The sequence below is a fragment of the Phyllostomus hastatus genome, unplaced genomic scaffold, assembly GCF_019186645.2.
Source record: "Phyllostomus hastatus isolate PE091 unplaced genomic scaffold, TTU_PhHast_1.1 phas_contig_5, whole genome shotgun sequence".
In the NCBI taxonomy this organism is placed as follows: domain Eukaryota; kingdom Metazoa; phylum Chordata; class Mammalia; order Chiroptera; family Phyllostomidae; genus Phyllostomus; species Phyllostomus hastatus.
The window spans coordinates 4,331,372-4,356,371 of NW_025333897.1; the positions used below are offsets into that span (position 1 = coordinate 4,331,372).

The window sequence follows — 25,000 nt, forward strand, 5'->3', positions numbered from 1 at the left end:
CATTAAAGGGAATGAGAGCTGTGTGTTGGGCCCTGGGTGTGTTGTCACGTTGGTGACGGGTCTCCATTCATCAGCACAGAACAGTCCATCCGTTACGACAGCAAACCCGAGCGCAAGGGGGCCCCTGGGAACTGTACGTGCGACTGTCCTTGGGAGAGAAGAGCAGGCTAACACATGTGCAAGCTGATGGTTTTTCTCTCCACGGTGACTCAGGGTGTGCTGCTCAGCAGTGGGGAGGAAAGCAGCCCTCCCAGAGCCGCCGGATGTGCCGACGGGTCGAGGCCGGCACAGAGCAGATTGGGCGTCTGCCTGTCCTGGCAGGGCCATGTTTCTTGTTCATCACAACAGCATGAACGGGTCCTGGTTACCTCTGCGGCTGCCAGGCCGCCCCCAGCCTGGCAGCTCCATCTGCCTGTCTCCTTCCCCGTGGGGACCCACCAGTGCCACACTCTCATCAACATAGCCTGATTCCACGCCTTGAAAATTAAGGGAACATGACACGGCTACTCACTGCCAGCTTGCAGTGCAGCCTGGGCATGCAAGACGGCATGGCTCTATCAACACAGGGCCTCATCCCCAGGATGTGGGGTCACCAGGGACCCATAGGCTCTCACTGGCCAGTGCCGCATTGATCTCCCAGGCAGCCCAGCCTCTCCAGCAGGTTGAGGTGGACAGCACATGCAGGTCTCACAGGAGCCCCATGGACCCAGGCCCTCCCCTGGGGAGGATCAAAGGCTGCCAGTGGACACCTTACATGCCTCGTGCCCAGAGCCCCCACCAGCCTGCAGACCAGTCTTCACAGTGGTCCAGAAAGAGGGACAATCCGTGACCTCAAAGAGCTGCACTGCTCTGGGGATCTGGGCATCACCACATAAGAACTTAAGCTTCTGAATGAACTGCTTTCCACGGCAGTCTGAAACAGCTGTGCAAGGATGGCTGGCAATGTGTTTAAAAAAAGTTTGAACATCAGGAAAGATCACACACAATATGGAATCGCAGCTACTCTTGAACAATCTGAGTATCTAGCCACCCCGGGTGGCAGCTCCCAGACGCCACTGAACACCAGGGCCCAAGGGCAGGCGGCAGGCGTCCCAGTGCTACCACTGCAGGTTCTCTTACATCCGTCCCACCTGCACCGGAGCCAGTAACCCTGGTGCCCCCGCCACCTGCCCGAGCCGTGAAGAAGAGCGAGGGCTTACCATGTGCCCTCCAGCACGCCAGCCCCCACCCCACAGCCTTCCCGCTGCACCTGAACAGCAATGCCTGGGGGAGTCTCTCAAGGTTCTCCTCAGTGTGCCTGTCTCAGAGGAACACCATTCGCTCTACCCTCTCAATCATTTAACTCAGGGTCCTCTGTGGGGAGGAAGGGAACTAGAGAGCCAGGTTGGCTACATCAGACACCTGCACTTTACTCTTGATATCGAGTGACCAGCCGTGGCCTGGGGTTGGGGGCCTTCCTGTCTTCTTTCAGAGGAGACAAGTGTCAGCTGCTTCCCATCTGTGATTGGTCATAGACAACCAAGGCGGCCTGAACTTCGATGCGAGCACCATGGATGCAAGCGCCACGGACCTGTCCCCTTCCTGTCACCTGCCACGATGGAGGACGCCTGGGTGCCTGTCGCACCTCCAGCCCAGGTGCCTGGGTCGAGCAGTCTGTACTTTGGTCAGGCTCCGTTCTGAGCCACAGAGGATCAAAGGCACTTGACAGCCTGTGTCCCCTCCGTAGGTGTGTCCTCCAGCCCTGTCGCATTCCTACGGGGTGGGTGCAGAAGTGAGAGGCCAGGCCTTTGGGGTCCAAAAGTCCTGGGGCCATGTCCCAACCCTGCGGCTCCCTGGCTGCAGGGCTGCGGGGCTGTGGCCAAGGCCCTGCACACGCGTCCCTGAGCCTCGGCCTCACCCTCTGTGTCAGGGTGGGAGTGGTGGGCCACCACCGGCCAGGCCGGGGTGGGGGCCCTGTGGGAGGGGAATGAGGGCACCCTGGGAGCTGGCAATGTCACTGGAGCCAGCAGGAGCCGCCTAGAGCAAAGAGCCTGTCTCACTATCAGCACGAGCCCCCGTTTCCAACAGGGGCCACGGCAGCAGCAGCCAGGACTGAGAGGACAAGCGATGACGATGACCACGACCTGAGGAAAGCACCTGAGCCTGAGAGTCCGCAGCGCCACAGAAGCCTTCTTGTAAGGCTCTGTTTCATAAGTACAGGCTCAGGATGAGCTGCGCTGTGGGCTGTAATTCTACACTGTCATTACAGGCTTTCCCGCTCTGACACTCAAGACCTCCTCTGTTTCACTGCATCTGGAGGCCAGGTCTCCTTCCTCTCCCCAGAAATCACAGCACAGATGAGGCTGGGTTTCTCCAGGCGTACAAGCAGAAGCACCTGACTGCAGCGGGGAAGGTGGAGACACAGGGATGCCCTGACCTGGGGGGGCTGCGTCCCGGGACCTGTCCCAGGCTGCCCCTCCAGGTTTTACACTGAGGAAACCCAGAAGCTCAAGTTCACAAAAGGCAGTCATGTTGAGATGCAGTTTATGGAGGCAGGAGAGATACACCTGCTGAAGGAAAGGGTCAGGAACAAAATCAGAGCTCAGGATGAGCAGGCTCCTCCCTCTCTAGCTGTTAGAAATAGAAGGTAAGTGGCAAATGGCCTCGTTAGGGGCATGCAAATAAATGTTGAGACTGTCTGAGATCCTGCATCCAAAGAGATCAATACAGCAGGTCATGGGGATATTAACAGACACTTGAGATGCTAGGAATCACTCCCCTATAATTTAACATTGAAATCACACGACATAAAATAAAGATCCATCAAAACCCATCTCTCCACAATCCAACCGGGCGGAAAGTGCTGCAGGAGCAGTCCCCATGGCCCTGGGGACGTGTGCTGCATTCCTTCACCGGGGCCTCCTGACGGGGCCTCCTGACGGGGCACCACCACGCTGTGGTGACCATTCACCCACACGGTCCCTTCTCCACCAGCCCCTGCTCCTGCCTGCTGACTCCGGCCCTGGGCTTCGAGCAGCTCTGATGCCCACACATCCCTGGGCCCAGGCAGGCAGGCAGTGTGAGAGTAAGGAAGGATGCCACCGTAGTGACAAATACAAGACAGTTGAGAGCAGGGCGCAGATGAGAACACAGTCAGGGTCCACCATGTCTACGACTTGTCCCAGGAGCCAGGGGAGGGGTGCCGGCGTGGCTGGAAGTCAGTGGGGAAGTGGGGGGCTGGCCCGAGGCGGCAGGTAGGAGGGATGGTCAGAGGAGTGGGCCAGGCCTTCCGGGATAGCAGAGCTGGAGCGGCACTGTGCCTGAGCATGGTACTGATGCTGGCCTGCCTAGGGTGGCCACACATGTCTGTCGAGGTCAGCTGTCTGTCCCCGACTCCAGGCCGAGATGCACTGGCTCCTCGCAGCCTTCTGGGTCTGGCCAGGATCCCAGGGAGCCCTCCTTTCACCCAGCATTGCATTCACGGACATGGCCTGTGTGCTGCCCAGGGGGAGGGGTGCTGCTTGGCCTCCAGCCTGCTGGCTCCTGTGGCCACTTCCCCACTGCAGCCCCAGCTCTGAGTGCACATGCGATCTCTGTCTGGGGAAGAGTGGCATGGGAGGGCCTGGTCCAGCTGACCGTGCCAGGCTGGGGGTAAACCTCGAGCACTAAGCACTGCCCTCTTGGTCTTTCTGTTCTGCCAGGTACAAACATGCAGGGGGCACGGGAGGTGTGGCAGTGTCCAGGACAGGGCAGAGGGCCTCCTGCATGCCTGGCGGGGCCTGCAGTGTGGGAGGCCTGCATCCCACAGGACACAGCAAGAGCACGGAGCTGCACCTCTCCCCTGCCACGGCCCTGCCCCATCAGCAGTGAACATCAGGGGCAGCCCCGCTGGACTGTCTGGCTTCCAAACAGATTCAAAGCCCGGAGGTGACAATCACATACCCACCGAGGCCACCTGGGCACCCGGCACCAATGGGCAACCACCACACGGAGAAGTTGACTAAACCAGGGACCTCCACTGCCACCCCTCCCCACAGTCTCTGGAGGCCCGGAGGGTCTCTGCACTGGCGTCTGCAGCAGGTGAGCCTGTGGGGACGGCCTCCCAACATGGGAGGGTCTAGGCTGAGCCTGGGGGGCGTCCAGATAGGACCTTCTCAGAGACATCCTCCCCTGTGCAGCTCAGCGGCCGGAACCCAGGCACCAGACCCTTCCTGCCACTGAGTCAGGGGCGCTGCCCCGGCAAAGGAGGGGGCTGTCTCCGGGGAGGTCTGAGGTTCATGTTTCCCACCTGCTCTCTCCTGAGGGGCTGGCAGTCAGGTGGTGGCCGGCAACGCCACGCCAGCCCGGCTGTGGCAGTGGAAGGAGAGAGGATCCAGAGCAAATGGGTAACTAGAAGCCCTGAGCCACTCTGAGAGGGGGCAGCGGCCGCCACTCACCTCGTCGGCGTACCGGACATCGTCCACAGCATATTTCTCCTTGAAGTGCTCCTTGGAGTGGATCCTCGAAGGGAAAAGCAAGGAACACCACAGTCAGGGTTCAGCCACCTTTCCAAGCCCAGGTTATAAAGCCTAGGCCCATCCCTGCCCCGCTGGAACGTGGCAACAAATGGGTCTGCCCCACACAGATTCAGGGACAGAGGTACTGGGCCACCGAGTGGCTGCTGAACCACGGCTATCCCTGTTGACTTCTGCTCCTCCTCCGAGTCGGTGACCCAGACGACGGGGGGTGAGCAGCTGTAGACAAACCCCCTCCACTGCCAGTGAGAGCCCACCGGGCAGCCAGCTAGCACATCCCACCCTTTGGGATGTGAAACAAGCTGCTTCACAGGCCCCCACAGAGACTCTTTAAAGGAAAGTTAAAGATTTAACATTTTAAAGAAGTCCATATCAGTATTACTCACTGCAATGATGAGAAACATTCAAGCTTACTCATCGGCCCTGAAAAATCAGCCAATGAGAAGACAGAGACACACAGCAGAGGAGGCTGGGCAGCCCTTGCCCACCTCACGAGGGGCTCCTGGACAGGGCCGCTCTGGGCAGGGGTCCGGCAGACACCACCCCACCCCCAGCCCCAGCCTCTCGGCCAGAGGGTGAGTCAGTGTCACTGCCTGGGACAGGCACCCAGGGGTGGAAGCCAAGGAGGGGTGAGGGGGCTGCGGAAAGCCAAGTCTAATGACGCATACCCATGATCCTGCACCATCCCACACCTGCGCACCGCGTCAGCATGGGGCACGTACCCCGTCCTGCCTGTGGTCGAGTGGTGTTCTAGTCAGCAAGTGTTAGAGCCAAGGGGGCCTCAGAGGAAAACAGCAGATGGTTTCAGCCTGTGCTTTCCGGGCTTTCAAGGGCGAACAGATGACAAGGGGGTGGGTGTGCCGGACAGTGGGCTGGGGAGGCACAGGGCGGACGGGGCAGGGAGAGCACTCTGGGACTTGGAGATGACCGCCTCCAAGAGGCAGCTCCATGTGCCTTTGAGACACCAACGTCTTTGAGACACACTCAGACATCACTGCCCAGGAAGCAGGATCCTCTCCCTCTCAGAGCCCTGCACCACTTTCCTCCCGACCCAGCCACGCGTCCCAGACCAGGCCATGGCCACAAAGCACAGAGCACAGACCCAGGAGAGGTGGGTGGGCCGAGGGGACAGGCAGCAGGGCGCTCGCAGCCACATGCGGCAAGCTGGGCCGAGGAGACCACAGTCTCGCTGCAATGGGCTGCTCGGGGCCCCTGAAAACTCTTTGCGTTATTTCCCTTTTGGGGTCTCTGAAGTGGGCAATGAATGGGTCAAGCTCCTGCTGTGAATTAAATTTGCACGATCCAGCATCTTGCACCGTTGAGACAGGACTCGGCGGTTAAATGGTCAAGGTCCGGTGCCTCCACCAGCACCGCCCAAAGCAGCCAGGGCAGGAACCGATGACAAGCATCTTACCTGGACACCGGGGGCCCCGGCTCCAGGCTCACCAGAGAGTGTGCCGACCCTGTGCTCCTCGGGGGTGAGTGACACTCTCGGCAGACAGCTGGCGCAGCAGACGTGTGCAAAAGCACATGCCAGAGGCTCAAGAGGCAGCACCATCAGCATCAACACCTTGTGTCCTCAGCAAGTCCCCAAGCCACCACCTCTGGTCCCCAGTCACTTAATCACATCCAGCTGTGACAGGCACAAAACACAAACTCCCAAAAGACTCAAACAGTGTCAAAGACCTGCTTCCAAAGCCAACCCCGATGCCTCCTAGGGACAGGCACCGTGGCATTAGGCTTGGCACTGACTTTCCACTTCCAAACCTGATGGGGACCCTGACCCTCCCAGCTCACTCGAGCCTCCCTGCCAAGGGGTGCCCTGGAAAACGTGTTCCTGCCCGCCCTGCCTGGGAGACCTGGCAGTCGGGCCTCGGCAGAGACCTAGGAGACTTGAGACCTGGGAACATATCTGTGCACTCAGCCTGAGGTCATGGTCATTAATGATGTGGAACTACAGGAGGTAGGGGGAGGAGGGGGTAAAGGGAAGACAAGCACAGGGCAGCTGTAATTTGTAGGTGGCCCCAAGGCTGTGAGCTCAACTGTCCACCCTTCACCTACCAGCCACAAGCCATTCCACTGGCCCGGCAGCCTAGCGGCGCCAAGAGCCAGCCAGGCCATGGGCAAGCCTCCACCGCACCCTGGTGTCCGGGAAAAAGTGCAGGTCAGTGTCACCCCACTAACTGCCCTTTATCCTTCTCAAGAGCTGGGCTAACATGGGCCAGAGCACACACTGGACTTCAAGGGCCAGGACCGCCCAAGCAGCCAGAGGCACGGCTTCCAACAGGGGTACGCGTTCGACAAGCACAACCTGAGGGGGCTGCGGGCGCCTCTTCTTGCACTTGGCACGTCATTCTTTTCTAAAGGGCAGAGATAATTAAGTTTGAATAGTACTTATTTTTCATGTTTTAGAGCTAATTACAGTAAGAACCACTTAAATATCACCCTAAGGAATAAGTGTGCCAGGCTACCACGTCAGGCTAGTGGCAGAAGGCTCAGCAGCCACAATGCGGTGGGGCTGTCGGGAGAAGGAGCGGTACGTTTGTCCATAAAGAGCCCTGCAGAGCTGGCTGGAGGGCTCGCTGGGCAGCAATAAGCCCGCTGAGGGCTAGGCGGGCGGTGGACACACAGAGGGCCTGCACCCTGCCCCACGGAGTCCAGGGTCCGTCCAACAGGTAGCTCTAGCCAGTCCCGTCATATGGGGGCCACAGAGAAGCGACTTGGCTAGAAAAGGGTAGCTCAGTGGGGAAGCTGACACCACCTCAGAAACTCCCCTTCAGGTGGGAGGGACAGCATTGGCAGGAGAGAGGACGGAGTGCCCCACTCACCGGGCCGTGTCCTACAGACGGAGCCAGCGCCCAGGGACCCAGCCCACCGCGCAAGTTTGAGGAGGCCTTTCCCAGCACCGAGGGTCAGGGCTGATGCCATGCGTGCCAACGCCTGTGCGGGGCCTCCAGCAGGAAGGAGACATTACACTAATGCCCATGGTTCAATTTCTGGAAAAGGAAATTGCCAAGCACAGGTCTGGCCGCTGGCTGACCGCCTGCCTGCGGTGGATGAGTAAGTCACCGCGATGTTACAGCAGTCACCATCGACTCCCAGCGGCCAGAGCCTGCCTCCAGCTACAAACAACGCTGCTGCCTTTCCGTCTGTTCTCCGCCCAGGGCCCTGCGCTTGCTCTGGGATGGCAATCAGCACCCTTTTCAAAATTCTACCAGCTTGTCCGAGAAGAGCAGATCTCTCCAAAGCCATGCAGGCTGCTCCTGGGGACCACTCCCACGAGTGGACGGACAGCCAGTGGCAGCACTGCTCAGGCTGGGCAGCAGTGGGGCTGGCAGCTCCAGAAGGAGAGCTGCTCAAAAGGAGGCCTGTGGTCAGTGGGCCTGGGAAAAGTTCCCGAATGGGGATCCTGGCACACCCCTAGCCAGGCCTCAGGCTGCCCGGGACCAGGAATCCTGCAAACTGCCAGGGGTAAGAGCCGGAGGAATTCCCTCGGCCCTCCTCAGGAAGGCCTGTCCCCAACCAGTGCCTTGAAGACAGAGAGAGACAGAACGAAGCCTCCAGACAGGCTGAGGCAGCCTTGATCCTCGTGACCCCGAGGTGTACAGGGTGGGGGGCGCAGTGATTGTGAAAAACCACATAAAACACACACCACACACACACCACCCATCCACAGCCCACCCCAATGCACATACACACCTGTGCACACACATGCACATATACATATACACAGGTTCCCACCTCAAACAGCAGTGCTCAGGGCCTCAGACCTGGAAAAACTCACTCACACCACTCCTGGGTGGTGCCCTCAGTAAGGGAGCACCCTCCTCCCTACACACTCTGTGCCAGGGTCACCATCTCGAACTCTAGGCCTGAGGTCTCAGCCAGGGACAGCAGCAGAATACAGACAAGTTGCAAAGGCTCTAGGAGGGTCCCCCAACTTGGCCAAAAGTTGCTCGCCCGCTGTGAGCACAGAAGCTGCCCAGGGTGTTTTCCCAGCCTGCTCGGAGAACCCAACACCCCAGCAGTCAAAGCGGCCATCAGCTAAACCTGATTCTGACCAAAATGATGGGTAACGCTCTCACATCAGATAGGCAGCAGACTTTTGTAAGCAAAGACTCCAAATAAGAACAAATTTGAAACTACTGCACTCTTGTTCCAACAAAGCCCTGGGGTGAGGGACAGGCCCGGCACCAGGACAGGCTGTTTACACAGGAAGTGGCAGATCTGGAGATGGAGGAGTTGTTTCCCTGGGCAACTTTATCTGCCAGATGGATTTTCAAAAGCCATCAGATAGAGACTCAAAAGGAAGCTGAGCAGCCGAAGGTCAAATGCCCCGTCTGGTGGGTTTTGGTTACGAAGGTCAGGTAACCCTGGCAGCCGCACTCTTCCCGGGCTCTGTGGGTTATGTGAGCAGCCACACATGGTCAGATCAGCCGCTTCCCAAGTCCAGCTCCACACAACCAGGCCCTTAGCTACTGCCCTGTTGCAGTCATGCCTGTCTCCCCGAGGCTCAGCACAGGAGCCCAGGAGACAGTCACAAGAGAGCAGGGGAAGAGAAAGGCTGTGGTGGAGAGCCAGGCCTGCAGGAGACAGAGGCTGAGCTCCCAGCACCGGAGCCCGAAGACCCTTGGGACCACCATGGTCCGTCTGCTGCTCAGAGTGTACACGAAGTCTTTATGACAGGGAGACCACCCTGCAGGTCCATTTGCATCCTCAAAGCTCAGCCATGCCTACATGTCTGCACCAGACAATCAGCTGGCTTGGGAACAGGCTAAAGCAGAGCTTGCAGCCATGGCTCTGAAACCCAGCTGCGGCCACAGTACAGAGCATCAACCCTGTATCACTGAAGATTCCCTTTCCGAAGAGCCAACTGCTAATAGCTGTTCCCTGACCAATCAGGTCCTGGGTATGAACCCTCAACTCAAGTGCCACGTGGCTCCCCAGTCGGTGTCTCTGGTGAGATTTGCTCAGGTTTCCCCCTGGACAGTGGAGTCCCTGAGGCAGGGTCCAGGTTTCTCTTCCCATAACCCTGGAGGGTGCCCACCCTCCAGGACCTGCACTCCCCGACTTCTCCCAAGAGCCAGCTCTGCGTAAAGAAGCAGCAGACACACAGATGAGGAGGTGCACTCAGAGCCCCTCCCTTCCGCCACCATCCATGCCCACATCTCAGCAGAACCAGGAGGCAGGAACACAGGGAGGCTGAGAGGGCATGAGCACCGCCCAGGCACAGGAGCCCTGGCTACTCCTGGATGTGCCACTGGTGGCAGGAGCTGAGGCCACGGCTGTGTGATCACACCAGCGTGCAGGAAGGATTCTGGGAGAATCCTCTTACCAAGACCAGATCTGAGCTCTCACCAGGAAAGTCCTCACTGTGGCTGCCCCAGTTACCGGGCTTCGTCACAAACCACCCCGACACGAAGGGGGTACGAACCGCTCACAGGCTGGGAAGGGCAGGGCTTGGGCCCGAGCCCAGAGAGGAGGACGGCCTCACAGGTCTGGGACCTCAGCAGAAAGACTCGGGGGCGGGCGCTGGCCCCTGATCCGGTGGGTGGTGCTCACCATGTGGGTGCGTTGGGGCTTCTGCACAGCGTGGCAGAAGCCACGGTGCACTTCACGGCCCAGCTGCAGAAGTCCCACAGTGACCCTGCCACCTTCACGCATCAGAGCAGTCGCTAGATCCCAACCTGAGCCAAGCAGGAGGGAAAAGATTCCAGCTCTCCACAGGGAATGGCCCCGAGTAATGCTGTGGCCACTTCTGGAAATTACAAACTGCCTGTTTCCAGCATCTTCGCCACCTAATTTCAGCGTCACGGAAGTAGCCGTCTCTACAATGACCAGTGCCTCACGAGTGACATGCCATCAGTTCCACAGAAACGGAATCGGAGGCCCCCAACAGCGGCCAGACCCAGACCGGCTCTGCGGAGAGGCCGCACTCAGCTGTCAAGCAAGCTTCCAGCACGACCAGGCTGAGGGACCTGCACAGGCCACACCGCCACGCTGGGCCCGTCTCCTCTTTAAAACAGGGCAGTCACGAGGATCCAGCCAGGAACAGAAGGGAGGATGCCAGTAAGGGCCACGACAGGATATGGAGGCAAGGGCTGGGCAAGGCCAGGCCACCTTCCCAGGAACGCCCATGGGTCCTGGCCTGGACCTGCTGAGCTGGCAGGAGGAGAGGCCCTGGATGAACGGACTGATGGGAGCCCACCCCCAGCCAAACCTAAGGCCGATTTCTCTGTAGGTGCAAGACTCACTCTGGTGAGGCAGGCAGTCTACCCCAGGGGCCTCCTGCAGGTCCCCCTCCACATCCCGCCCCGGGCTGGGGCAGTGCAGAGCCTCTAGGGGCCCTCACCGGGCCCCGCTCTGCCATGCCCAGCGCCCAGCCCCTCCCTCTGGGAAGGAGGCAGCAGACCTCCCAGTGTCCCCCCAGTGCGGGTGTGGAGGCCTGTAGGAACCTGCTTGTGACACAGCAGGGACACGTTCATGCCGTCTCCCCAGGGGCCTCCAGGAGGCCCAGATCTAAGTGGCTGCCCAGCCAACTAGCCCAAAGGTCAGTGGGATCAGGCATGTCCACTCCCCGCCCTCCCTCCTCAGGGCAGAGCCAGGTAAACGCACCACCAGGAAGGTCCCACCCGCTTCTCTTACGCTGCCGGTTCTGCCTAGAGCCAAGTCTTCACAGCACGGTCAGAGCTCAGGGCCGGGGACGCTGCCAACGAGCTCAGAGCAGAGAAGACAGCGGAAGAGGTACACACCAGGCCGCAAAGAAGGCTCTGGACTTAGCACTGAAGGGCCGGCAGGGAAGGGCAGCGTGTGAAGCAGGGGAAGAACAGGGGGCCTGTCCTGGCCCTCTGCACTGAGCACGTCCCTGCAGCAGCCAGGTGCCTGTCATTCAAACCAGCCACAGACCCGCCAGCCTACCTGGTAATGAGCATTCAGGGACTCTAGGCAGTGAAGGCTGCAATTTATACATTCGCCCAGAATAATCACTCTCCAGGCAGAAATGACACACTGGAAGGGGTAAGCATGGAGCGGGGTCCTCCAGTCACCTCAAGCATCCCCAGTTAAGTACAGCTTCTGCCGCAGCGCCTTTGAGCAGGCAGACATGGTTCCCAGGACAGGTGGACACGGCCAAGGGCCCTGGAGCCGGCAGGTGCCATTAGTGATGAGGGAGGGGCGGCTCAGCAAGGCCCAAGCCTCTGGCCCACACTTCTCACACATGCTGTTCCATCTCACAGGTGAGCTGGCCAAGGTAGGTCATACATCTGTGGCCCTGCGGAGCTTAGCCAAGAGGCAGGCGCACCGTGGGCACCCAGCAATGGCCTGCTGTTAGCGGTGGGCCTCAGAGAAAGGCCCCAGGCGGGGCCACCTCCTGTGGATGCCGTGCAGATGCACTGGTCCACTAGGGCCAAAGCCTCAGGTGTTTTCACAAAGCTGGGAATCCTGAATTTCAAGATTAATAAACAGCACCTCTGAACAAACATGAGCACGGTGTGAGGCTCTGCCTCTGACACCCCCCACCCCAACCCAGAGAACAGAGCAGGCTGTTGGTGGGCCTCCCCACCAACCCCACCCCTCGATACGCCTTCCCTCCTCGCCCTCCACAAGCTGGGCCCTGCACCCCCACCCCTGGCCAGCTGGAGGTCAGCAGGCATAGTCACGTCACCCAGACTGCTCCTTACTTTCCCATCCAGGTGGCATAGTGGTCAGGAAGCCTGGGCACAAAGAGGGTGGACTTCCCAGTGTCGACATCAATCACACCGTAGCAGCCTGGCTCAGTGACCCCGAACGCCCAGTGAAAGAAGGACTCCTGTGGCGAGAACAAGGACCCGCTTACCCGGTCAGCCAGACAGAAACGAGAGGTGCAGGGAGGGAGGTGGGGCAGCCAACCGAGCACCCGCCTTCAGGCCCACTGCCCTCAAAGACTGACCCCCAGCCTCACACAGCCCTCCACCTTGGTACTCCTGCCCCCGCTCCAGCTTCTGGCTGCCTGTCCCTTCCAGGGCTTGGCAGTGGGCACCCTGGCTGACTCTGAGCTTTCTCTGATGATGCAGGTTTTGTGCCCCAGCCCCACGAGCACCCCCACCTCATTGGCCATGCCCCTTGGGCCCTTGATAGAGCACACAGGTCACCAGCACCCATGAGCACCACAGGGTCAGCTCAGCCCTGCCCACGCCTCTCTGCCACCCGAATCTCTCCGCAGCCTCCATGCCCTTAGGCAGGCAAGAGGCCACCCTGACTTAGACACCAGGCCGGACATCTGCACGGAAATGGATTCCTCCGTTCGGGACTCCTTACTTCCTTTTCCCACCCCCAGGGCTCCGGATGACTTCAGTGTTTAGCAGTAAACACTGAGCTAAAATATCGTTAGAAAGGTATCAAGTGGAGGAAGAGCTCTTCTAAAATTAACCTTGCAGACATCAGCAAGGGAGCCAACAGCTGAATTTAGGAGATTAGTTTTTAAACCACAGAATATGTAAACCTCAAGATACATCAAGACAAGTCAGAAAAACTTTAGAGCTCGTCTCTAGCAGCCAGGGATTGCAGCTTAGGGAAACCTTCCAGCAGGAGGCACTTCCAGTAAAAAACACTGCAACCCCTTCTGGCAGTGGATAGCAGCCAGACTATGCCCTGTGGAGTGGACAGTCCATCCAGGGAGGCCATCCTTGCCACCCCCACTCCACACTCGGCTCCCCTTCACATTCTCCCACCTCCTCCCTGCTCAGGATGCTGGATGGCCATGTCCCCTAGGCCCTGCCTGCCCCCAGGGAGGTTCTGAAGTTCCCAGTGTATCAGGCCCCAGCTCTGGGCATGGCAGGTTGGAGAAGAAATCACTTGGAGTCTGGAGATGGGGTTCTGATTGATCCCAGCTCCACCCTTGGAGCCTCGGTTTCCTCATCTGCATTGCACAAGTAGATGCAATGCTAGGATCAAGGAGAGTGGGGCCAGCACAGGGACCCCCACCCCCAGCTTTCTCAGACTCCTCTGTCAAGTGTCCTACCTCCTGTTCCTGGGAACCGAGTTATGTCAGTGATTCTTGGCCAATGCCACCACTTCCAGGCTGGCTTCCTATAGCTGGGGCATCTGCCACTCCACAGGTTTCCAGAAACTCAAGGAACCCCTGGACACTTCCCAGGTGAGGGTCACAGGGTTGGCACTGGCCAAGCTGGGACGACTGCCCAGGGCCTCCGGTGCCTGCGTGGCACCCTGCTCACACGCTCCCCATGGGCCTCCGCTGCCCCAGCCCTCCGTGCTGTTGGTGGAAGGACCTGAACCCTCCCAGCTGCACCTGTCTGAGCCCATGGAACACTACCTGGCCCACCTTCTGCCACTCACACCTACAGACACCATCCCCCCACCTAGAGCACCCACCCCCATCAGAATTCACCCTGGCCTTCAGGGACCATACCAAATGCTGCCTCCTCCATGATGCTTTGCCTGCTGGCTTCCTTAGGAACACCCTTCTGTACTCGGACCTGAGAGCTGAGGCTGCCTGGTGATAGCTCTGCCACCAGCGAAGGCGGGCTTCCTGAGCACCCAGGCCTGGGCCTGCCTTCAGAGCCTCTCAGGATGCCCCAGGAAGCAAAGCTGCCCATGGCCTACCAGGCCGGATGCTGGAGGAGGACAGCCAGCCAAAGGAGACGGGAAGCTGCGGGGCTGGGCTCACCTGGCGGAAGAGGACCCCGGTGTCCGTGCAGTAGCGCTGAGTCTCCTCCCCGCCCTGCAGCAGCACGACGGAGCCAGCCTGCATGGCCCGGTTCTTCCGCAGACGCTCACAAAGGCGCTGCCTGTTCAGGGCAAAGAGAGCCAGCGGCACCTTCAGGGTTTCGTTCCCCAGCCAAAACCACAGTCTGCAAAGATAAACGCACACACCGCCACACAGGCCTCTGTTAGCACCGCTAAGCATGGCCACTGCCATGGCCACCGCCCATGGACAAGCGGGCCAAGCCTGCCATGGGGCCCTGTTAGCACGAGGCTCCTCACCGGGCCTCCCCAGGACCAGAGGGGCTTGTCACACAGAGCCTCCCCTGCTACCCCTGAGCACCGGACCACAAGTGGGGACCAGGGATAGCTGGGTCTGTTACAGAGGGCAAATGAGGCACGTGGAGGGAAAGCCTGCGATCATGTAAAGATGTACTTACTCAGCTCCTGCCCTCAAGGAGCTTACGTCCGCGCCAGAAAACACGCCCTGGCCCAGACGGCACTGGACCCCTGCCCGGGCGCTGGCATGCTGCCAACTCCTCTGCAAGCCACAGACCTGGCAGCCAGGGCCGGCTGCTCCTCACCTGGCAGGACACCCACTCACCCCCTACACACACACACACACACACACACACACACACACACACATACACACACACACACACGGTGCCCAGAGCCAGCCCAGGAGTGTGTGTGGAATGACCAAGGGGACCCCTGGCAAGATGGGCCTGGGGGTGGCAGTCTAGCAGTGCTGACCTCGAGGAGAGCAGCCTGCAGTGGACAAGCTACTGAGGCCACAGGGGAGGCTGGGCAGAGCCAGGTCTGGCAGAGCAGGTGGGTGTCTACCCTACCCCCAGCCCAGCACTGGCTTCCCTCCTCACTGAGAAACTCCCCTTGTCCTGCCTGCACCACTCTCTTCAGCTGCTCCCGCCTGAGGCTTCTCCTCCCCCGGGCGGGGCCTCCCCCGCACCCCCATGTCTATTCCCTGTGTTGCTCCAGCATCAATTTTCCCCTCTCAGGAGCATTCTCAGCATCCAGACACACAGGAATCTCACCTGTCTTGAAAAAATAAAAATAAAAACACTTCCCTTGACTCCCATGCCCCCAGGAGTCTAGTTCTGCCCCCTTTGCAGTGAATATCTTCTGAAGAGTCACCTAAGCCCACCATCCCCATGCCCTGGGCCCCCTTTCCCCTGCACTCCTTAATCCACTCCACCAGGTCTCAGCCCACCCCTCCCTGCACTGCAGTGCTTACAGGCCTGTGGGTGCCCAGGACACTGAGTGAGGGCCACACTCTCAGATGAAACCCTGCCCAGCCCCAGCCCCTCCAGGCTCCCCCTCTCCTCATCTCACCCTCCATGCCGAAACCCCACGGCTGTGGCTCATCCCCATCTTCCACATGGACAACTGAAGGGAACTCTCAACTGCTCTCTGAGTCCCAACACCCCTCATCCCCCCACCCCCACCATCGCAGCTTGCACCCTTCCAGAGGGGCCCTTTAAAAATGCAAATCCAAGCAGGCACACCCCGCCCCCACCCCGTTTGAGCCACCCAGCTTCCTAGTGCATTTAGGACACAGTGCTCCCTGACTCCCCAGCTATGGGGAGCTGAAAAGCCAGCCCCCGCTCTGCTGCACAGGCATCTTCTCTCTTCCCACAACACCTGCACACTCGCCCGCCTGCAAGGGCCTTTGCTGCTGCTGACCCCCCGTGAGGAGAGCTCTTCTCCCAGTGCGGACGCCCTGGGCTTCCCCAGGCCTCTGCAAAGAGACACCTCTTCCCAGAAGCTTTTCCAACAACCCATCCAAGCCTCAGGCCCTATCTTCTTCACTCCTCTCTGGAGCTCATGTCACTGCCTAGGTCACATGTTTACTTGACTGTTGTTATCTCCCCAAGTAAAATATAAGCTCCAGGAGGGCAGGGACCCCGCCTCCTTCCTAAAGGTGCTGAATGCCTAAGTGCAGAAAGGAAGGGAAGCCCCAGCCAAGGAGGTGGGTGGCCCAGTGGGTCGAGGGGGAGTGGAATCAGGCAGGTGCTCTCTGGTGGGTAGGAAGGGTGGGCATGGAGGCTGAGGAAGACAGGGCCAGCTCAGAGCTGCTGTGAGAGGGGCTCTGCCTGGGACCACAGTGAGCGAGCTGAGCCAGGCACACGGAAGCTTCCTTCACTGCACTTGGCCTCACAGAGGCCACGGGCACCTCCTGCACTCCCCTGGCCGTGGGACCCTTGTTGGCGGGGACACTCCTGAACACCTTGGCTCCAATGCCACCTTCTCAGGATGGTCTTCCCTGGCATCCCTCGCCCCTGCCATCCCCACTTGGTACTGGGCTGGGTTTCCTCCATTCTCCCAGCACTGCCCAGGACTTCATGAGCAATTCTCCATGCCTCTGGCCTGCAGGTGGGTTTAGCCTGCGGGAGGCACCAAGGGACACAGAACTGGGGAGACTAGAGGAGGTGGGGAGAGGGGGAAGAACAGACAATCCACTCCCCTGCTCCCTCCCTGGTGGAATCTGGACTATGATGGCTGGCAGTCCCTTTACACAGGGCCGCAGTTCTCCCGCCACCCTTCCTGCAGCACACCCCTAGATGGGTCCTGACTCCCCTCCTCTTCCTTCCCAGACTCCCTACACCTGCCCAGAGCTCTGCAAACCAACCCTGCATGCACCCTCCTCAGTCACTTCTGAGTCAGCTCTGCCCAGTCCCTGGCTGCAAGGGCACAGTCCCCTGCTACCACAAATGTGGCCTGTGTTCACAGGGGCTCACAAGTGATGTCTGCTTCCGCCCACAGTGAATCCCATGAAGACAGAGACCTGGATCTGCTCGGCTCACTCTTGTGCCCCGTATCTGGCACCCTGCTTGGCATACAGCAAATGCTCAATAAATATTTGCTGAGTGAACAGCTATCACAATGTGGGGCCACACACACAGCTGTGCAGATCAGAAGTTGGCACATGAGCCTGGGCAGGGCAGGAACCAGAACCCTCAGGCCCCAGCCAGGCAGGATGGGTGGAGGGGTCACGCATAGCCTACTCGTGCTGACAGGGCTGGAGTCTCCCTCCCATCCCCTCCCCAGCATGGGCCCTCACTCACCCTCCCAGGAGGGTGGACACATGGGTCAGGGTTCCCCCTAAGTTGGGCCATTTCCTGTCAGGCTCAGCCACAAGGATGAAAGGCAGAGATGACAGCTCCCAAACAAGCTTGCATCCCAGCTGGCCACGCTGTCAGGAACTGAATGTGCGGCCACCAGCATCCCTGCAGTGCCACCCTTTCCCCTCATGCAGCAAAGCCCGTGCCATGGGTGGGGACAGGGAAGAACCTCGTCTTTACAGACGCCCCAAAAGCACCGAGGGAATGACACCAAGGCACAGCTACAGATGGCCTGGCCCAAGGTGCCAGACCCAAAAGGCCTCAACAGCACAACTAGCTGAAAATGCCCGGCCTCAGCATGCAGAGCTCAGTGCTACCCACCTCACCCCCCTCCATTCCTGGTCTCTGGCACAGCCTCCCTCCTCAAACACACCAGGTGCCCACTCTGCCCCCACCGGTGGGGCCAGCTAGCACCCCGCCACCAGGAAGGCTCTCGGAATGGCTGGGCTTCCTCTTACCTAGAGCCTTCTGAAAGGCCTAAATCCCTCAGGACCCCTGGACTGTGGCCTTTTGGCCTGACAGCCAAACAGCCCAGGGCAAGACAGAAAATTTGGTAAGGCACCTCTCTGCGAGTGTCAGCCGCTACCACAAGGAATATCTACAGTAAATACTGCCTGGTGCGGTGCAGCTCAGGGAAGGGTAGCCCAGCCCTAGCCACCAAGCAGGCTGCTGAGCTGCAGTCATTCATTCCTGCAGGCACCCCCAGAATCAAGTTTCATAGACACATGCCCTTTGATTTCTTGTGGCACAAGCCAACCCCCTCAGAGAGAATGTTGGGCCCAGAGCCAATGCAGGTGACTGACTTCTCTCTGCAAGTTCAACAGAAGCAGCATTAATAAAACATCTCCAACTGGTTCCTGCTAGAACTTTTAACTGGCACCACAATTTAAAAGGCAAAAGCCAGGTCAACCCCAAATCCAAGCATAGGCTTGGTTTCTTGCAGGCAGCTGAGGGTGCAGGCAATGCCCAGGGAAGACAGCAGGGGCTGGCAGACAACAATTCGCAGGCATCCAACAGTCCCACGGAATAAGCTCTGGCCCCCACAGGCCAGCCAGCCCAGGAAGCTGCCAGTGACCAGGAGTGGTCACTGTAACCCATTCCCATACCCCCAAACTGTCCCCTTCCCCCCAAACAGGCACTAAGCCACCTCCTCCTTTGCCTTCAATGGCTACCTGCCAGTGGGGTTCTAACCCAAGGCCCAGGGTCCCCTGGGGATTCACGCAAATAATTTAGGGACTCCATCTACTTGGAAAGGGAAAAAAAAAATCTATGTTTATGTTCTCTAATCCCTCATTCAAATTCCCTTCAATTATTAATGCAAACAACTGACCGCAACAGTATCAGCAGTGCAGGACTTTCACAAACAAAAATCAGAGGGAGTTTAACCCTGACAGATGTGGCTCAGTGGGTTCGGCATCATACTGCAAACTGCATAGTTGCCTGTTTGATTCCCAGTCAGGGTACATGTCTGGGTTTTAGGCCAGGTCCCTAGTAGGGGGCATGTGAGGGGGCAACTGATCAAAGTTTTTCTCCCTCTCTTCCCCTCTCTCTAAAAATAAATACATACAATATTTTACATTTTAATTATTTGATTTTTAAAATATATTGTATGGATTATGCTATTACAGTTGTCCCAATTTTTCCCTTTTTGCCTTCCAGCGATGTTCCCCCCACCCCCACCTTTAGTTCATGTCCATGAGTTGTGCATGTAAGTTCTTTGGCTTCTCCATTGCCTATACTGTTCTTATCCTCCTATCTATTTTGTACCTACCCCATTATGCTTCTAAATCCCTATGCTTTTTCCTCCATTCTCCCCCTTCCCCTCCCACCTGATAACCCTCCAAATGATCTCGATCTCTAGCTATGATCCTATTTCTGTTCTGGTTGTTTGCTTAGTTTGTTTTTGTTTTTTAGTTTCAGTTGTTGATGGTTATGAGTTCATTGACATTTTAATGTGCATGGTTTTGATTTCTTATTTTTCCTAAATAAGCTTGGTGATGATGAACTACATTAGCCTTACCTTATCTGGGAAGCATTTTATCTTCCCTTCCATTCTAAATGATAGCTTTGCTGGATAGAGTAATCTGGGATGTAGGACCTTGCTCTTCATTACTTTGTATAGATCTTGCCATTCCCTTCTTGCCTGCAAAGTTTCTGTTGAGAAATCAGCTGATAGTCTTATGGGAAATCCTTCATAGGTAACTCTGCCTTCTCTTGCTGCTTTTAAGATTCTCTCTTTATCTTTAACCTTTTGTATTTTAATTACAACGTGTCTTGGTGTGGACCTCTTTGGGTCCAACTTGTTTGGGACTCTGTGCTTCCTGGACTTGTATGACTATTTCCTCTGCCAAATTAGGGAAGTTTTCTTTCATTACTTTTTAAGTAAGTTTTCAATTTCTTGCTCTTCCTCTTCTCCTTCTGGTTTCTCTATGATTCAGATGTTGGCCCTTTTGGAGATGTCCCAGATTCTTCTTAAACTTTCCTCATTTTTAAAAAATTCTCATTTTTTCCTTTTGTTCTGGTTGTATGTTTATTTCTTCCTTTTATTCCAACTCATTAATTTGAATTCCAGCTTCCTTCCCTGCACTGTTGTTTTCCTGTGGATTTTTCTTTATTTCCCTTAGTAGAGTCTTCATTTCTTTCCTTATGCTTTCGCTGTAGTGAATGATACTTCTGAGCATTCTGACCACCACTGTTTTGAATTCTGCGTCTGATGATAGGCTGGCTATCACTGCATCACTTAGTTCTTTTTCTAGGGTTCTGTTCTATTCTTTCATTTGGGCCATATTTCTTTGCTCATTTTAGCAGCCTCCCTGTGTCTGCGTACTAGGTAGGGCCACTTTGATTCTGTTTTAGTGCAACTGTGAAGTCACATGGGGCAGAGCCTTGGGTATTTGCCAGGGTGGGGCAACTGTGGTTCCATGTATAAGGGAGGGATCAAAGAGGGGACAATGCATGCCCCTGCTGGCTGACTTCTGGGGGCTGGCCAGGCCCTCGCCCCATTTCCAGTCACTTCACCCACTTCCCATATGTGACTGGTATCCCTTCGGCTGCTGTCCTGGTTGTGGTTCCCAGGGTGAGTAGGTTTGCGGATATACTGGCAATTTCTCCCACCACCCCAACACCCACTGGGTTTAGAGCCAGAAGTTAAGGGGCTTTATTTTTCCCGGTGCTGAGGCCCTGGGCTGCGCAGTCTGGCCTGGGACTGGGCTTGCTCACTCACAAAATGTCCCCTTGATTTTTATCCACCACATGTGAACATGGGGCTGCCTGTTCCACCAGCCTCCACTGCCTCACTGCCTCTCCACCTCTCTGCCCCGGCTCCCGCAGCCACTCTGAGTCCTCCCTGCCACGACTCCCTGTCGGGATGAATGTAGCTGCTTTAAATCCTTGGTCGTTCGACTTCTGTACAGTTCTGGGTGTTTTTCTGGGTGATTTTTCTGGCAGTTCTGGCTATTTTTCATTTTTAAGTTAGTTGTATTCCTTTTTATGGCTGTGCAATGAGGCTAGGTATATCATATCACCTACACCTCCATCTTGACTGGAAGCCCCACATAAATAAAATCTTAAAAATCACAGGTATTTTCATATCACATCATTAATGTCACGATATCTCCAAATATCATTTTTGTTCTCACTATGTCAAAGTTAAGGTGGTTATTAGACCTGCAGCTTTTATTATTTAATGTGTTAATAAAAAGTATATATTACTATACCACAAATTTATTTTTTAACATTTTGATAATTATATTTCAATATAACTGGTTTTCCCTGGGACCCTCTGCATTTTATTTCATGCATTTTAAAAACATCATTCTGAGAAGGGTGCCAAGGTTTCACTGATGCTCATGCAGTCCACGGCACAGGTAAAGACAAGACTCCTATCCTAGAATGTGAGGCCACTTCTGGGTGGGGCCACAGTGCTGAGGACCAATCCATTTCCTCACCCTCAGCCTCCAGCTCAGGCCTGGTACCAAGCCCACTGGCTGACTTTCAGTGAGGCCAGCCCGCTCAGCCTGGTTGGATGGCACCTCTCGGTGACTGGTCACCAGCTCCCAGCCTGTCTCCTGCTCTCCAGAGGAGGGTTAGAGGGTCTAGGCACAAACAGAGACTGAGAGAGCACTCTGGGAAATCTGGACCAGGCCAGCACTCCTCCCACAAACCCACCCTTACCCCAGGCCCCAAGGTCAACGTGAGGCCTCTTCTCCAGGAGCACAGTGTTCTTATCAGGGTAGGGATGAGCTTTGATCCACAACCCAACTCCCCCAGGTACTTTCTCTCCAGAAGAATGCTGACTCCAGTGTGACCTATGACCCAACAGATACACACCCAGGGCAGTTCATCTGCCACTTTTCTCTGGGTGAAGGCTCTCTGGGCAGCAGCTTCCTGGGAGCCACTCATTTAAGAAATTAAAAATATTTCTTCATCCTACTCAAAACTCTGTCCCTCTCCCACCCATAACTCCTTTCTTCAATTTCTGAGAGCTTTCTGGAAAGCAGGAGGGCATGTTGGGCTAGTTTAGAGTAAATCCCCATTTTCTTCATTCAGCACCATGTCATTCAGCATCAATCACAGGGTGGCCACAAATTGAACCAGTCCCTGGGGTCCAAGGATGCCAGTAGAGGTATGAAAGGCAACAAGCCCTTGCCCAGCCACAAGGAGCAGGCATGCAGACGTGAGAAAGCATCGACCAGAGGGCAAAACTGGGACTCTCCGGGGCTCTGAGCAGGTAGTCTTTACTGGAGACTGGGAGAGGGGGAAGGGGGTGTCAGGAAAGGCTTCTAGGACAGAAACCATCTGAGCCGGTCCTGCAAGTATGTGAACAATTGTGTCAGAGAACAAGGACACTCCAGGGCTAGCAGGTTGAATAGGCAAAGGGAAGAGGAGAAAGGAAAGATCTGTGTGGAGGAGCAGATGCAGGAGGGTCTGGCTGCAGCGGAGAAGGTTCAACTCTGTCCATGGAAAGCTCAAAACATGGCTCAAAGAGAAGGCAGGGCTTCCTCCCACCAAGTGCCACAGGATGGGGTTGGGGGTGGCCTCAAACAGACCTCTGGGGACTGTGGGACTCTCTGTTCCAGACTGGAAGTCCCTGCCTAGACAGAGCAGGATCAACCCTGACACACTCCCCAGAGGACATTTCAAGTTTCTAGTTGAATCTGAGATGTTAGCTCAGGGCTCCCAAAATCACATACAGCATACCCCAGTCAGCCGAGACTCTCACGGCCTCCCCTGGCCCAGGCTTTGGTTAGACTCTATACACCACCAAATCTGACTTTCAGGGAGCCCATGCCATGACTTCATGGTGTGATGCCTCATTACGCCTGACTAACTGATCTGTCCTGTATGTGCAGCTGGGCACCAAGCTTTGCTGGAAACACTTATAACTTCCTTCCCTTAAGGAAGATGGTGGGGCTTGGCCTCAGGCTCTGGGTCCAGCAGGGCAGCCCCATATACCAGCTTGGAATGGCTCTTACCAAGGAGGCCCTGTCAAGCTCTGAAAGCTTCCTGCACCTGTCAAACTCAAGTCTCCCTCTAAAGCATGCCTCTCCTAGAGCTCTGTCACTCTCTTTTACCCTTTTACCCCCACCCCTTGCCCATACCATCCCAGAGTCCAGAGAATCAGCTTTGCTATAAGATCCCTCCTTCCAGCCCTAGCTGGTGTGACTCAGTGGATTGAGTGCCGGTCTGTGAACCAAAGGGTTGCCAGTTCAATTCCTGGTCAGCCAGCCTGGCTCCTCTGTACCTTTGGGAGAGCAGCAAGCCTCAGACCAGCATGGACACCTGAATCCAAATACAGCCTCTAGAACTCCCTGTGACCACCTGGCCGGCTCAGAATCAGGGTAACAGATCCACACCCAGGTACTGGCCTACACCTACTGCTCACTCTGCTCTATAAGTCAGGGTCACAGGCTGGGTTCAAGGATCTGACCTTGGTTTCCTTGACACTCTGGGACTTTGCATGCACAATTCTCTGCCTGCAGGGTGAAGCCTACCCACTCTCCCCTGAGCTTAGAACCCACACCCCTTCATGGCACATACCAAGACTACAGGCAGGCAGATGGATGACAGAGTCCCATGTGCCCATCTGCCCCAGTGGCCTGTGAACAAACACCTAAGGGTAGGCTCAGGACTGTTTCTGCAATACAGCAGATGCCACTACATGTTTGATCTGTATGTCCTAAGCCCTTCCAACCTTGAGGACCAATAGAGGAGGCCACTTTCTATTTTCATTCTCCCTGCCTCCCTAAAAGAAAGATGCATTCTGCCTACCAGTTCCCCCATTCTGACCTCAGCTCCCAACCTTGCATCTGGAGTTCTTCTCCTAGCACTGGCCCTCCTCGCCCCAGCATCACCAGGCCCTCATGCTGTCCCCCACATTTCGCCTCCCGCTGAACTCACACACAGCCCCAAGCAGTGATCATCTAAAAAGCAGATCTGAGCAGATTAAAACCCTTGACAGGCTCTAGGCCCTCAGGACAAAGTCTGAAGAAACAATCTAGGGCACCACACCCTCCAGCACAGAGACACACACCCCTCTCTCCTGTCTCCAGGACAAGCTAACCTTTGCTCAAATGTTCCCTCATCTGGGACAGTATCTCTAATGCTTCATTGACACTATCTGTCCATACTTTCCCCGACTAGGACCACTCACTCATTCGTTCATGCAGCAGAATTTATGAAACACCTGCCATGTGCAAAAAACTGTACTGGGGCTGCCTAAGAGTGAACCAGAGAAATGCCCTGACCTTACATTCTAAACGGGAAGACAAGAAGCAAGTGTACTATATACTTTATCAAGTGCTGAGAAGGGCTGCAAAAAGTAGAATAGGTGCTTGGGCAAGGCTTCTCTTTAGCGGAGCATTTGGGCCCTGAAGGAAGGGGGGAAGTGCTCCGCTGGGGAGGAGATTCCAAGCCCATCTCAAACACTGCCTCTTCCCTGGAGCGCCCAGGGCCCCTGCGCCCTGGCAACGCACTGAGTTCCCATCTGAGGGTCGTAACCGTGAGCACGCGGGTCGGCCCGAGCTCCCCACCTAGGCCGCACAATGGGGGCGATGGAGGCGAAGGGGGCCCCCCCAGGGCCAAAGGGTAGCGGGAAAGGGAGCTGTGGGCACAGTGTGGCCCTGGTTCAGAGGGCGCAGCTAGCTTCCCAGGAGTGAAGACGCACGCTGTGCGCAGCCGCCCAGAGCGCCTAACGGGGGCTGTCGCCCACTGTCCAGCTAGGAGGCCCAGGCCCCCTCTCCGCGCTGCCAGGCAAAGGCCAGGGACTGGAGCAGCACTCACCCGGTGGTAGTGGCCATGTTCAACCCGCTCTGGCGTCACGTGAAGTGCAGTGTCAGCTGAACCACCACCACCACCTCCGGTCCGGCTTCGGGGGGCGGGGCCTGGGCGGGGTTGGGGGCGGGAGTCCCTGACCCGCCCCGCCTAGTGCCAGGCCCCTCAGAACCCGGAGAGGCGGAGCCCCGGACCCGGAGCAGGGTCTAACTACCCAATGACTTACTGCTGCAGACGAGGGGCGGGGCCGGGGGGCGGGGCGGAGCACTTTCTATAACCGGAAGGCGTGTCCTGAGACAGTGCTTGCTTCAACTGCCCCCCAACCTGGCGTCTCAGCCCGCCCTGGAAAGGACACCCTGGTACAGGGAGCCTTTGAGCCAAGCTAGTGATGGG

General features: G+C 56.9%; 1 protein-coding gene across 1 annotated transcript in view; it reads right to left on the minus strand.

The window, feature by feature from the left end:
- PEPD (peptidase D) overlaps nucleotides 1-24,726 on the minus strand; it is a 117,687-nt gene extending 92,961 nt beyond the window's left edge. The window contains exons 1-4 of the mRNA XM_045846964.1: nucleotides 24,617-24,726; nucleotides 14,158-14,341; nucleotides 12,173-12,300; nucleotides 4,416-4,479 (exon numbers count right to left, since the gene is read on the minus strand). Coding sequence (XP_045702920.1) covers nucleotides 4,416-4,479; nucleotides 12,173-12,300; nucleotides 14,158-14,341; nucleotides 24,617-24,633 — 393 coding nt within the window. The 5' untranslated portion in view covers nucleotides 24,634-24,726. The remainder of the gene's footprint in view (nucleotides 1-4,415; nucleotides 4,480-12,172; nucleotides 12,301-14,157; nucleotides 14,342-24,616) is intronic.
- Nucleotides 24,727-25,000: the final 274 nt, after the last annotated feature.